General features: G+C 56.6%; 1 protein-coding gene across 3 annotated transcripts in view; it reads right to left on the bottom strand.

The window, feature by feature from the left end:
• Positions 1 to 6,620, bottom strand: part of MED15 (mediator complex subunit 15) — a 42,062-nt gene extending 35,442 nt beyond the window's left edge. For 2 of the 3 annotated variants that reach the window (XM_060400876.1, XM_042234211.1), the window contains exon 1: positions 6,470 to 6,620. In XM_060400876.1, coding sequence (XP_060256859.1) covers positions 6,470 to 6,537 — 68 coding nt within the window. In that variant the 5' untranslated portion in view covers positions 6,538 to 6,620. Of the gene's footprint in view, positions 1 to 1,920; positions 2,382 to 6,469 lie in introns of those variants that run through there. The other variant, XM_042234210.2, reaches the window with a different exon arrangement.
• Positions 6,621 to 14,643: the final 8,023 nt, after the last annotated feature.

Below are 14,643 nucleotides of genomic sequence, written 5' to 3' on the forward strand. Positions count from 1 at the left end.
CAGCCGCCCGACGTCCCTCACCTGAGATGAGGCACCTACGGGTGCGCACGACGCAGAGATGTGACCAGGTCCTCCTCCCCACAAACTTCTAACACTGCTGGCGAAGCAAAGTAAGTAACCACGAGTGTCAAAACCGCGAAAGAGAGTTCACCTGTTCCGTTCACGCCAGGATGCATCCCAGAATCCAACAAACTCAGGAGGAAGCAGGACCACGGGGGGCGGAACTGTCAGGGGTCAGGAGTGGGGATGATGCCAGACCCCCGGCAGGGGAGAGGAGAAACGACTAGCCTGAGGCAGGGGGCAGTGGAGTCTGGCGGTGGCCCTCCCACTGCATGGGGGCAGAGGCGGGGAGGGAACCCGGACAGGCAGCTTCAGATGGAAAGCAGAAGCCTCTCAGCAGGGGTGGGGAGGGCAGAACCGCCTGAAGGCGGCCGTGCTGGCACCGGGCCAGGCGGAGGAGGCTGCCCACCCTGACTCGGGGCACGGGGCGACTCGCCAGCTCACAGCCGCTGGAGGAGACCGCGGCCCTCCTCCTCCGCCCTGCACACAGGGTCTACCTCTCCTTCCAAAGATTTCTGATTGCACACAAGTACACGGTGACTATTAAACTGCACAGCACCCACGTGCACTACAGGTCACAGAGAAACTAACATCACCCAGACAACCAGCCAAAGCTAACGACTCAAGTGCAGCCTGCACCTGACATCCACGGCTCGTGGGGACGCCAGCTTGCCTGCATCCCGCATGCGTGGTGCTGTGCCTTTCTCAGACTCTGAGACGAGCACCCATCAGGGTGACCCACGGTCATCCCTGGAGAGGCAGGAAGCAACCGTGACTCGAGAACGCTCGTGACGTTCCTGTCTAGAGGGCCCAGACCAGGGGGCGGCAAGCACTCCAACAATCCAGGTGCAAAGTGGACGAGGCGGCCAGAGCGCCGGGGTGGGGCAGCGGCCGACCGCGTGTGCTGGGAGGGCTCGGGGCTCGGGGCCTGGTGCTGAGCCAGGGAAGCAAGCAGGAGGCAGGCCAGCCAGGCCCAGAGCTGGGCGCCCCTGAGGGTCTGGGCCAGCCGGCACAGACTCTGGAGGAGGAATCCCAGCACAGAGCTGAGTCCACCAGCTGCCACCCAAACATTCTGGGTGTCAGAGTGACTGGGGACAGAGGGTGGAGTCCTTGAGGCGAGAGCTGACAACTTGAAGCCGAGTGCCCAACACACAGGTGTGGCGGGGTCTTTACACCACTCGGTTCTATGACCCATTTTGAATTTTTAAAAAGCCATCAGAATTTCTTTAAAAACTGACCTTTAGGTTCATAACCGACATCACTGCCCTCAGGGATACTCTTCTAGGGCAAGTAGCCCTTGCCCTTCATGAAGTGGTCACAGTCCTCCCCACCCTAGAATGCCCACTCAGGGTCCTGGACCAGCCACGGCCACTGAGTCAGGAATGGCACCAACAGCTAGACCATTTCCAGCCAGGAAGCGGCGTGAAGAGCTGCAGCCCGTGAGGCCAGAGGTCAGCGGGGCTGGCGGTGCTGTGTCAGCCACCCTGCGGGACCCAGTGGCCCAAGGGGAGTGGCTAAAGCTGCCAACAGGAAGCCCCCTGGCAGTGGCCCCACTGAAGCGCGCTCGGCATTATCTGGCTTGGGCTAACCTCCACCCTCAGTGTCCCCAGAGGCGTGGCCACCCTTTCGGAGGGAAAGGCAGTGTGCCTCGAGGCGGTGGCTGAGCCAACAGGCCAGCTCCCGCAGCAGGGCACAGAGCACGCCCCCACATTTCAGCTGCCGTTGAGGAACTCCTGGGTGATGGAGGGCTCCTGTGCCCTCAGGCCACTCTCACTCCCGGTCTAGGGGAACAGAGCCAAGCTCAGGACCCTGAAGTCAGCATCCCCCCAGTCACGTTCTGGCTGTCTCACTGGGACTTACGGTGACCAGACAGGGCCCCTAGACGTTTTCGTGGTGGGCTGAGCCCAGACACCAGCCCAGCCACGTGGACGGCACCTGGCGAGGAAGAAAGTGACGGTCTCAGCAGCCTCCGCGCTGGAGAACAAGGCCAGAGTCACACCACGGAGGCCCAGGGCTGCTGTGGCCTGCGGGCCAAGCCAGGAAAAGCATCGGCCAAGACTCAGCGGTTTCTGCCCGAGGGAGGGGCCACAAGCCACAGGCAGGCTGCAGGCGCCCAAGCTCCAGGAGGCTCCCCTCCCTCTGAAGGCCTCTCCAGACTCCTGCGAGTGCGGTCTGGTGCTCTCCTCGGCTTCTGTGCCTGTTTCGTTTGCCTCTGGGTAACAGCGCTTGGCATGCTCCTTCCGGTCTGGGCTGAAACCTCCGCATCTCCTAGGTTGCAGACCTGGATCTCCCATGTCCCTTGGGGGCTGCGGCAGAAGAGGGGGCTGACCTGTTGCTGCCCCCCACCCGCGACTCCCCTCCGCACGCCCTCCCTGGCCCCCCACTGCAGCCCTGACCAGGGCTGCCCTCCCCCAGCCGTCTCCCACCCCTTGGGATCTGTCAGCCCAGCGGACGTCCATTCACTCCACACCTGAAGGTGCACCCTGCTGTACTCGAGGGTGGAGCTATCAATGCAAAACTCAAGACGAGTCTCTGGAGACGCTCAAGGCAGCCCTTTCTCGGGTTCACAGTGCTGCTCACTTCCTGCACAAGCTTGTTCTCCAGAAGCCGACAGATCGGACACGCGTGCGCAACGCTCACCCAAGCCGACAGATCGGACACGCATGTGCAACGCTCACCCAACGACCCCAGGAGGCGGGTCTAAGGCCCACAGAGGCCAGCTGGGGGGCCCTGGGGGGCTGCTCTTGCGGTCTGGGAAAGCAGGGGTTCCACAAAGAGCTCACCTGAGCCACCGAGGGTTTGGCAGCTACGCTCCCCAGGGGCTGCTGTGAGCGGCGTGGGGCTCCTCACCACCTTCCCTGGCCCCGCCTCCTGCCAGGGCCTGGGTGGGGGCAGCAGGGGAGACATCACCGCGAGCCCCCAGCCCTCCGCTCCCCTCCCGCCAGCCCCGTGAGACCGACTGGACTCCTGCCTTCAAGAGGGGATGGCCAGAAAGGTGATGTGCCCGAGGTCACTCAGCTAACACGTGGACAAAGCACGGGCTCCCAAGCTTCAGAGTGCGTGCTGGAGCCGGTCGCCCGGGCCAGCGGCTGAGACAGAGGCCCACACAGCCCCCAGGACGCCGCCTGCTCCTGCGCGCTTCAGCAAGCGTTTCACACGCCAGGTGTCATTTTCACAGGATTAGAGTCCTCCGGGAAGCTCGAAGGCCAGGGGTGAATGTATTACAGGGGGTGACCCACTCTGGGCGGGGCGGGCAGGGCCTGGAGAATCTGATATTTAAGCAGCCTACCAATAAAGAGAAGGCGCTAGTCAGGAATGCAGGGGGGGGCAGGCGGGGGCAGTCTACCCTTCGTGGAGTACACACTGCTTAAAGGGAAAGAACAAAGAAGGAACTTGGAATGTGCAAGAAGCTGGAAGACCAGAGAGGCTGGACAAGGGCGGGGGTTCAAGAGAGGTGGCGAGGCCACGCCGGGCCATCCGGAGCCCCGTCCGGACGCTGAGGACAGTCACTGAGGAGTTGTCAGCAGGGCAGTGGGGAGCGAGGGGAGGCAGAAGTCGGGAGTCGGGAGGCTAAGGAGAGGCTGCCCTGGCATCCCTGCAGGGCCTCCGGGCAAGCCCCGCTAACACCGCCTCCCACTGTGGAGTCGGGAGCTGCTTCAGCCCATGCTCCAAGCACGTTCTCTCCAGAGCGACTCGGAGCTGGGTGAGGGCAGGGCGCCGCTCTGAGATGCTCCCCTCCCTTTGCGACAGCCCAGTTCTCCACTTGGTTTTCCTCATTCAACTATAGATTACTTCGGCTCAAAACATTTCCCAAGGGGCCACCCTGGAGGTCCAGGTGCTAAGACTCCGGGTTCCCACTGCAGGGAGCACAGGCTCAGTCCCTGGTTGGGGAACTAAGATCCTGCATGCTCTGTGGCAGGGACCAAAAAAAAAAAAAAAAAACCAACAAACCATTTCCCAAGACAGCCAGCTTTAAGCACCAGCATGAACACTGGGGAGAGTCAGGAGTGACAGCATGCCAGGTGCCCTGACCTTTCTTTTGTAACTCTGCGAACACCGTAAATCAAGGCACCGAGAATCCCAGCTTTCAAAGTGAAACCTGGAGAGAAAACAGAAGCTCTGAGAACTGAGAGCGCCCACACGAGTGAGGCAGACAGCTCCCGAAACTGCTCACCCTGGGCTCCCCACTGTGCCCAGGCCCGAGCCCTGAACACACCCACAGGAGAGGCAGAAGGGCCTCCCCAGATCTAATCAAGGCATTGACTTCAAACTGGGGACAACATCCCGGATTATCCTGGCGAGCTCAACCTACTCTGAGCCACTAGCAGAGAATTATTTTTTTCTGGATGAGGCAGAAGAGCCCACCCTTGCTGGAGCTGGGCATGTGGGTGTGGGAGGGAATGGAGCCAGCCCCGGGGAACAAAGACAGACTGACCCTGGCAAGGCTAACAGCCGGTGAGGACCGATTTCGCCTCAGGCCTCCAGCTGTGTGGAGCTGAACTGTCAACAACCTGAACTAGCCTGAAAGCAAATTCCACCCCAGAGCCTCCAGGAGGAAAAGCACCTGCCAACATCTTGATTTCAACCCTGGGAGACCCTGGGGAGAAGACTCAGCTGAGCCCACTGAGGCCTCTGAGCTACAGAAACTGCTGGGTAATAAAACACCTCGGTTGTTTTAAACCAAACGAATCGTAGGCAGCAACAGAAAAGTAATATCTAAGCACCAATCTAGCAAAAAAAAAAAAAAAAAAAAGGGCCCAGGTGCTCTGGAAGCAGAAGGCTGGATCAAGAAGTACTAAGTCTGTCCTCTCTAGTGCCCCCGGCCCTCAGACACTCCCCTACCTGCCCCACTTCCTTCGGGGACAATTCTTTCCTTCCGTCTTTAAACTCCAGGCTTCCTCCAAGAGAAATCTCTGACCTGGGGGCCTCTCTTACAGGAGCCCAGAAGTGGACCAAGCCTCAAGGCTGCGCTGAGTCTGCAACAAGGGCAGAAGCGTCCCAGCCAACTCCACTGCAGGGCCCCGCTGAGCTCTCCAGTCCCCGCTGCCTGCCCCCACTTCCTTCCTTCCACACGGTTGCACCCCGCCCCCTCCATCCAGTTAGTCAGCAAGCACCATCCACTGCACTCGCTCTCCTCTTTCCCTGGGATCGTCTTCCTCTTTCAGTTTCCAGCACTGTCTCATGCAGGCCTTTATAAGCGCTTGCCTGACTAGGTCACTCCTCAGCGATTTTATGGAGCGATGAGAAAGACAAGGCTCTAGCAGGGGGGAATTCAGGCATGATAAACGACAGGTCCCCAGACCCCCAAGAGCTCAAAACTCTCCGAATGGCCTTCCTGGCCTCTCTCCTCTGTTCTTGATCCGCCTGGGGTGGGAGGGTGGGGAAATCGAGGGATCTTCCCAACTCTGGCATCTCAGCACGTCCAGGCAAGCCCCGTGCCAAACAGAGGCTCACCTCCCCAGCGCTGCACTTCCACCACTAACTGGCCGCCCCCGCTCGCCCTCGCTGCATGACCGTCTCCTGAAATCCCACGACTCAGCCTAGCACGAGGGCCACCCCGCTGCGCGGTGGGGGCTCACTCTCTCCAAGCCTCAGCTGCGGTGACGGCCCTTCCCACTCCCACTCGTCTTTCTGGGGCTCGATTTCTGCGTCGCCTACTCCCCGAGGCTGCTTCTGGCCTGCTCAAGCGAACTGTCAATTCCGGTGGGAGAAAGCCGGCGCTGTAACTGCGCCCCGAGGCGGCGGCGCGGCCCCCGCGGGCAGGGGCTGAGCCCCGCCGGCCCCGCAAGCCCTAGCAGAAGGCAGTAAAGCCGCAAGCGGCCAGTGCGGAGAAGCGGGAGCTCGGCGCGCCGAGTCCGCGAGCGCCAGGCAGCCCCTAGCCTCGAGCGGTCAGCAGCTGAGGCCGGGGAGGCGGCTAACAACCCCAGCTCTTCACGCCCACTCCCGACCCAAGGGCGCTTCCCGACCGCCGCTTCCTGTCACCCTCCGGCGAAGCCCGCGGCGGGGAGGGGCGCCCCCGAGACTCCCGACCCCGCCGCCCCTCCCGCCCGCCCGCAGGCGCGTCTCCGAGGAGGAGCCGCGCGGCGCCCAGCGCTGCGGACGCCGCCACGGGAGGCCCCGGGCTCCCGCGCCCGCGGCGGGGCGCAGAGCGGGGAAAGGCCGCCGCCGCCGGAGCACACGGAGGACGAGCGCGAAGGCGCAGGACGATGACTCAGAAGCCGGGGCTCGAGCGGCAAGAGCTCGGCCCGGGGAGGCGCGGCCGCGGCCCAGAGGCGCCGGGGGGTGGGCGGCGAGGGCCGCGCCCCGGGCCCCGCCGCCGCCCGGCCGCGCCGCCGCCGCCGCCGCGAGGAGAGCCGAGGAGGGGGCTGCGGGGAAGGCGGGGGTCGCGCGCCGCCCCGGCCCTGCTCACATTTGGCTGACCAGCTTCTGCCGGAAGGCGGCGCTCCGCCAGTCGGTCTCCTGCCCCGAAACGTCCATGCCGCCGCCCCGCTGCCACCGCCCGCGCCCCGCGCCGCCGCCGCCGCCGCCTCGGTCGCGGAGCCAGGCCCAACCCGGAAGCCGTCGGCGGCGCCCCGGCCGCGCCGGAAGAGGAGCGGGGATTGTGGGAAACGGGCGCGCGCGCGCTGGTGGGAAATGGAGTCCCGGGCGCCCCACGGCCCGCCGCGCGCCGGCTCGCCGGCCCGGCCCGTGGCCCTGCTGCGCGCAGGTCCCGTGACGCTATCTGAGCGGACGCTTGGAGACACTGTTTATCAAAGACTTCAGCACCTGCTCGGCCCTTCCCGCGGCCGCATCCCAAGAACCACACACGCTGGTTCTCTCCGTGAGACTTTTGGAATTTCATTTCCCACCAATGGCTCTGTTTTCTAGGGCTTGGGAATGTGAGGAGCCCAAACCACACTGCTCATTTTTCCGCACAGGCTGTCCCGTCTGGCCCCACAGCCCTGTCCGTGGAGAGCGTAGTCCAGATGCTCACGAAAGGCACACGACCGTGCCGAGGGGCGGAGGCAGGGGGAGCTGGAGCAGGCGGGAATGGACCCGGGGGTGAAGCCTGAGGATTCCCTCAGGAGGCTGAAATCTCTGCCGGATCGATCCTGTGGGGCTTTGTCTGCGTCCCTGGGGAGGGAAGGCAGGTGATAAGAATCCTGAGCCCAAGTGGTCCACAAAGCCTACTGAATGAATGTACAGTCACCGAGATGGGCCTCATGGAAAACCTGAACTGACACCTACCGATGCCTACTAAGCGCCAGGCCCAGGACGGGCTGTGCCCACTCTGTGTCCCTGAGCCCCAGGCAGGAGTACCGACGGGACTGCGAGAGGAGGCAGTGAGCAGTTTCCACAGAGGGGCCCCTCTGGTCCTCAGGTTTCATTGCCTGCAGTGATGACAGATGGTCACATCTTCAAACGTTTTTGCTCTCATTCTTTCAAAGATAATTTTAAAAAATTCTGTCCTGGGAATTCGCTGCCAGGCCAGCTGTTGGGACTCTAAGCTTTCACTTGACAGGGCGCAGGTTTGACTGCTGGTGGGGAACTAGGATCCCACAAGTGTCCAGGTCAACAAAAAAATTCTGTCCCCGTGGTGATCAGCTTGTGCTGGTTTGCCTAGGACTTCCCAGTTTTAGCTCCCAAAGCCCATGTCTTGGCCGCCCTCAGGCTGACTGGAATGGTTCATTGCCCTGTCTCTGTCCCTCCTGCACATTTAGTAAAACTGAGATCTAATACACTCATCATAGAGCTCACTCTTTTAAAGTATGCTTCAACTAACCCTTGTTGTGTGCTAATTGTGTTCAATAAACCAAGTGATTCATGAATTAAATATTGGTTATGTATATTGTGGAGAAGGAAATGGCAACCCACTGCAGTATTCTTGCCTGGAGAATCCCAGGGACAGAGGAGCCTGGTGGGTTACAGTCCACGGGGTCTCAAAGAGTCGGACACGACTGAGCGACTTCACGTTCACTTATGTATGTGTGTGTCTCCAATTCAGTGATTTTTTTTCCTGTCCTTACTGTCGCTCCTTGTGACAAAGAGGCTCAGAACATTGTCAAGAATTTATCATCAAGATAAACTTAAGTGCTATCCCCTTTGGTGTTTGCTCCAGACTTCTATTTTCACTCATCCCTTTATCTGAGGTCCAGAGGTGATAACAACTTGGTTAGAGTCTGGATGGTGACTAGGGAAAGAGAGGCAGAGATGGCCCCAGACCTCCTGGCCTCAGAGAGAGAGGGGAGACGCAGGAAGGCAGGTCCTGAATGGACTCTAGGGGAGGAATGGCAAAGGAAGCTGAAGCTGACTGGAGGCAGGATCCTTTCCCAAGCCACCGAGGTGCTGGGCCAGACTCGACTCTGCTGGTTCCCGAGACCACCTTGCCATAGCTGGACCCTGTCACAGCCACACGTTTGGTGGAGACCATGCTGGGCCCTGCGGGAGGCAGGAGCTGGAAGCTTCCCGCTAGAAAGCCTTGCACACCCTCCTGGGGGCTCTGGCCCTCCCCTTCCAGCTTTGCACGGGGACCCCCTCTGGTCCCCCTCCTCACTCTGGTGCTCAATCCTGGAAGGTGCTGACCTGCCCCTCCTGAAACCGCACACCTCGGATAGGGGGCTGGACCAGGCCAAAATCCAGACTGAGACTCGAACCCACTGTCTTTTAATTGGAATGGCACACCGGGTCTCAGGACTTAATGAAGCTGAGGTTCTTCACGTGTCTGGGCAGGAGGGATTCAGCGAGAGGCAAAGTGACAGGTAAGAAGTGGATTTATTTAGAAACACTTTCCATAGACAAAATACAGTTTCTCTCGAAGGGCGGGAGCAGTCCCAAAATACGTGGTGGTTAGTTCTTAAGGGCTGGGTAATTTCATAGACTAATGAATGAGAGGGTTATTCCAACTATTTTGGAGATTGGGTGGGGATTTCCAGGAACCAGGCCACCACCCACTTTTGGGGCTTAGATGTCAGCCTCAGGAGGAGGAGGAGAAGGGGACGACAGAGGATGGGATGATTGAATGGCATCACAGACTCAATGGACATGAGTTCGAGGAACTTCCAGGAGTTGGTGATGGACAGGGAAGCCTGGTGTGCTGCAGTTCATAGGATCACAAAGAGTCGGACATGACTGAGCGACTTAACTGAACTGAACTGTCAGCCTCAGAACAATCACAGCACCTGTGAGCACACGTTCAGACACTATTATATTACAATGGATGTGTGATGAGGCTCCAGGTCCACTGGAAGTCAAACCTTCCACCTTTGTGGACGTTGGCAATTCTAACGAGTTTTTGTCCTGTCCTCAAGGGCTATGCTGTTCTTTTAAAGGTTGTGCCCTGCGCCCTTCTCTCCTGTCTCACTTCCACGCCAGCACTTGCCAGATGTAACCCCTTTTCTGTGTTTGTCTTCGAGCCTGCAATCATTTATGAGTGTGGAGGGGGCGGGCAGTTGTTGCTTCTAAAAGCAACACAGTAGAAACTTTATTTTTTATTGGAGTACAGTCACTTTTTTTTTTGGCTTCCTTGCTGGCTCAGTGGTAGAGTCCACCCATCAATGCAGGAGACTCGCCTTCTGAGATGGCCTGCACGCTTTCCACGGACTGTTTCTCTATGAATAAAGCCGCTTCTCACCTATCACTCTGTCTTTCACTGAATTCTTTCTGTGAGGACACATAAGTAACTTGGGCTTCACTACATCCTGAGTGCAGGTGTGTGATCTCGGTGAAAGAAGGTGGTTTCAGGGGCTTCCCCGGTGGTCCAGTGGCTAAGGATCCAGTTTCAATGCGGGCGACGTGGGTTCGATCCCTGGTCAGGGAACTAAGATCCCCCCCATGCCACAGGGCAATTAAACCCAGGCGCCACAACTACTGAGCCCACGCGATCTGGAGGCCATGTGCCGCAGCTGGAGAAGGCCTGCGCTCAGCAGTGAAGATCCAGCCAAAAACACAGTAATTAATTTTTTTCATTTTTTACATTAATTTAAAACATTTTTTTGAAAAGGAAAAATCACAACTCTCATTAACTCATTGGTGAGAAAGCTGGTAACTTCTTCAGTTCAGCTCAGTTCAGTCGCTCAGTCGTGTCCAACTCTTTGCGACCCCATGAATCGCTGCACGACAGGCCTCCCTGTCCATCACTGTTATGCCCAAGTCGTGAAATCTCCCAGTGACCACCAGGGAGCCGGTATCCGATGCAAAAGCAAGAGAGTTTTTATTACCAAGCTCGAGCTGGGGCTCCCACCGGCACCGACACAGTGGCTATAGGGAGGGAGCCCAAGTTTGGGGTTACACTGCTTATATAGGGAATATTCAGGTGAAAGGGTAACAAAAAGGGGTGTTCAGGCTGAAGGACGACTGATTGGTTCCCTCTTCTATAGGGTTGTGTGTGGATCTCTGATTGTTTTTTTTTCACTTACATGGTGAATCACTATTTCACAAAGGTACATCATCACTTCCAAGGTAAATCACGAAGGTAAATCATCACTTCCAAGGTAAATCACGAATCCTTGAACTTAAAGTCAGGAGGTTCATCCTAAGGGCTGATTGGCTCGTGCATAGCGGGGCAAGCTTAGGCAACATCCAAAGCCTAAGTCTGTTTGCCCGGAACCCTTGCAAAAATGGGATTCTTTTTCAAGATGGAGTAGCTCAGGCTCTCCATCACCAGCTCCCGGAGTTCACTCAGACTCACGTCCATCAAGTCTGTGATGCCATCCAGCCATCTCATCCTCGGTCGTCCCCTTCTCCTCCTGCCCCCAATCCCTCCCAGCATCAGAGTCTTTTCCAATGAGTCAACTCTTCACATGAGATGGCCAAAGTACTGGAGTTTCAGCTTTAGCATCATTCCTTCCAAAGAACACCCAGGGCTGTTCTCCTTCAGAATGGACTGGTTGGATCTCCTTAAAGTCCAAGGGACTCTCAGGAGTCTTCTCCAACACCACAGTGCAAAAGCATCAATTCTTTGGCACACAGCTTTCTTCACAGTCCTACTCTCACATCCATACATGACCACAGGAAAATCCATAGCCTTGACTAGACGGACCTTAGTCGGCAAAGTAATGTCCCTGCTTTTCAATATGCTATCTAGGTTGGTCATAACTTTTCTTCCAAAGAGTAAGCATCTTTTAATTTCAAGGCTGCAGTCACCATCTGAAGTGATTTTGGAGCCCCCAAAAATAAAGTCTAACACTGTAACTTCTTAGCAGCTTTTTAATATTCAGGAGTATTGGAATTGTTAGTGGTGGTGTGTGTGGGTCCAGCTGCTCACTGCTCAAAAGCCAATAAGCAGGCCATGCTGATGGAGAGGAAACTGTGCTTTACTTTAAATGCTGGCAACTGGCAGGGGAGGGTGGAGACACCTGTCCAAAGGCAGACTCCCCAGCCCCCATCCCACCCCCCGGCGAACCTCTGGGGCAAGAGCTTCTGTAGACACGAGTGTAGGGGTGCATGCGGGACCACAGGCAGGAAGCAGCAGGGTCAGCTCTGACAGTCATCTCCAGACTGGACACCGGGTGGTCTGGCCGGCATCATCTTGATTGTTTCAAGTCCGGTTAATCTTCAGTTCCAGGCTCAGTTTGTTCCCGCTTCTTTGAGACACTTCTCAGAACTGTGGCAGCTTGGGCCATGGGTACAGTCTGGTCATCATGGAGTTAATTTCTTCCACCTGGGGTTTTAGTAGCTAACAGCTCACAGGATGTGGCTCAGAATACTATCTACAGTCCGTGAGAAAGAGCTAGAGGTCCCTGACTCTGCTCAATGACCACGTTATTATCATTTGGTCTCTTCCGACCGTTCTCCTTTGTTTCTGCTTTTCTCATTTATCTGATTAAACTTACCCCTTGACTAAGGTTCTCTACAGACAAAAGGCTGGTGTAGGACGTGGAGTGTGGTTGGTGGGGGGAGCAAGCACCACAGGCTGCTGCTCCGTTTCAAAATGAATATGCAAATATAGACAAGACTGACCTCTCCCCTGGCGAGTGACAGAGATTCCCCCCCACCTGGCAGAATTTGCACGTCTAAGGACAAGAATTATTCTGCACTGTGATTGTCTGTAATGTACAGAGCTGTAAACTAGTTCAAGGGCAAGGAAATCTGACAGCCCAGAAAAGTGTGGTCCAGACGATGCCCAGAGTATATCACATAATCTTTACAGGGTTTTTTTTTTTTACCTTTTTCCCCAAGCAGGTAGCACTTCGTGTACCCAGCGGTGATTGTCACATTACGAATTGCAAATCCAGGTAGGGTGAGGCTACAAAACAAAGGATCCGTTTTCCTCAACAAGAAGAAAAATGCAGGCTGCCACACTCTCCCTCAGACTGCACTCTGTGGAGTGTGTGTCTCTCTGAATCCGAATAAATCTACTTCTTATCTAAAAACAAAGAAGAGAAAGAAGAAGAAGAAGAAAAACACAAGTGAAGGGGAACCCAAAGATAAACAAAGATACACTTCAGAGGCGCCCCATCCTAAGTCGCTTCAGGCGTATCCGGCTCTTTGTGACCCCGTGGACTGCAGCCCCCAGGCTCCTCCGTCCACGGGATTCTCCAGGCAAGAGCGCTGGAGTGGGCTGCCAGGTCCTTCTGCAGGGGGCTTCCCCACCCACAGCTCTTCTGCAGTAGGAGGAGGATTCTTTCCCACCAGCACCACCTGGGAAGACCAGCCAGAGGCTCCCCACCTGTCTGCAATGCCACGACCTTGTCTGAACCTTGATGCCAATAAATTTCAACCTTCAGCGAGAAAGGACACGTAGAGAACAGTTGGGAAATGGGGTTACTTGGCTATTTGGTGAAGTTGAGACGTTATTGTTGGGAATTCCCTGGCGGCCCGTCGGTTGGGACTTGGTGCCTTCGCTGCTGGGGCCTGGGCTGTATCCTTGGTCACTTGGTTTAAGGAAAAAAAAAAAAAAAGTCATTGCTACATCACAGCCTCTAAATTACCTGCTTCAGGTCAGGTACCTAACCGGTTTATTTATGGACACGTGTTGCCAGAGAAGGGAGTGTGAGTGGATGGTCATGTCCCAGAAGTCAGGTGGGTCCCTGGGACCAGCTGCCAAGTGAGGAGCCTCGGCCTCACGCAGGCAAGAATCCAGGAGTGAGCCACAGGAGGGAGAAAGCGAGTTTACGTACAAACGGGCTCCACGGACAGGACGCGTCCCCCTCAGAAAGTGAGGCGGCCCTGGGTTGCGGGGTGTTTCGTTTTCACAGTTTGGGTGACAAACGTAAACAGCATATTGAAAAGCAGAGACGTCTCCTTGCTGGTCCGTCCAGTCAAGGCTGTGGTGTTTCCTGTGGTCATGTGTGGATGTGAGAGTTGGACCATAAAGAAGGCTGAGCCCAGAAGAATTGATGCTTTTGAACCGCGGCGTTGGAGAGGACTCTTGAGAGTCCCTTGGACAGCAAGGAGATCCAACCAGTCCATCTTAAAGGAAATCAACCCTGAACAGTCTCGGAAGGACTGATGCTGAAGCTGAAGCTCCAATACTTTGGCCACCTGATGCAAAGAGCTGAGTCACTGGAAAAGACCCTGATGCTGGGAAGGACTGAAGGCGGGAAGGGAAGGGGACGACAGAGGACGAGATGGCTGGATGGCATCACCCACTCAATGGACTTGAGTTTGAGCAAGCTCCAGGAAATGACGGAGGACGGGGAAGCCTGGCGTGCTGAGTGGCAAAGAGTTGGACACAGTCTAGCGATGGAACTCCACCGCCCGATTTCGGTGGCTGAGTGGGAGCGTCATTTCAGCTCGTCTGGGGAAGGGGTTCAGCTCAGTTCAGCTCAGTCGCTCAGCTGTGTCCGATTCTTCGCCACCCCATGGACTGTGGCACACTAGGCCTCCTTGGTGAGAGGGTAGGGATTTCCAGGAGTTAGGCTACTGTCTACCTTCTGGCCTTTTATGATTGACCTGGGGACTGTCCTGGCCTCAGCGGCTGTGTCAGTTAGCTAATGGATTGTAACAAGCGTGCAATGAGACCCAAGGTCCACTGGAAGTCACATCTTTTGCCGCTTGGGCCTGCTAGGTTCTAACCAGTTAATGTCACATCCTTGAAGGCTGCATCATCTTGTCATGGTTTTTCCCTGCCCCCTTCCCTCCTGTCTCACTTCCGCTTTGGTTCTGCTTTCTCACAACTCGATATGCCTGCCGCAGTGAATACCCTCCATACACTGTCTTGCTTTCATCTGGGGTATTCCTCGGATACCCAGAACTGGCAGTGCTGCTCTGCGGAGAGCCACTGTGCATTTATTTAAATGTGGATAGCCAATACCAATAGTTCTAGGTATCAGTTATGTACCGCCATGTAACAAATTACGCCGCAGCCAAGTAGCTGAAAATGGCAACAATAAACATCCATTGTCTGCCATCCTTCCTGCTGCTGCTGCTGCTAAGTCACTTCAGTCGTGTCCGACTCCGTGTGATCCCATAGACGGCAGCCCCCCAGGCTCCTCCGCCCGTGGGATTTTCCAGGCAGGAGCACTGGAGTGGGGTGCCGTTGCCTTCTCCTATGGGCCAGGAATTCAGGAGCGGTTGAGCTGGGTTCTGGCTCAGTCTTTTTCTTTTCTTGTTTCTTTCTCTCTCTCTCGTTTCTTACATTTGGCTGTGCTGGGTCTTGGTTGC

This window comes from Ovis aries, chromosome 17, assembly GCF_016772045.2.
Source record: "Ovis aries strain OAR_USU_Benz2616 breed Rambouillet chromosome 17, ARS-UI_Ramb_v3.0, whole genome shotgun sequence".
Lineage (NCBI taxonomy): Eukaryota > Metazoa > Chordata > Mammalia > Artiodactyla > Bovidae > Ovis > Ovis aries.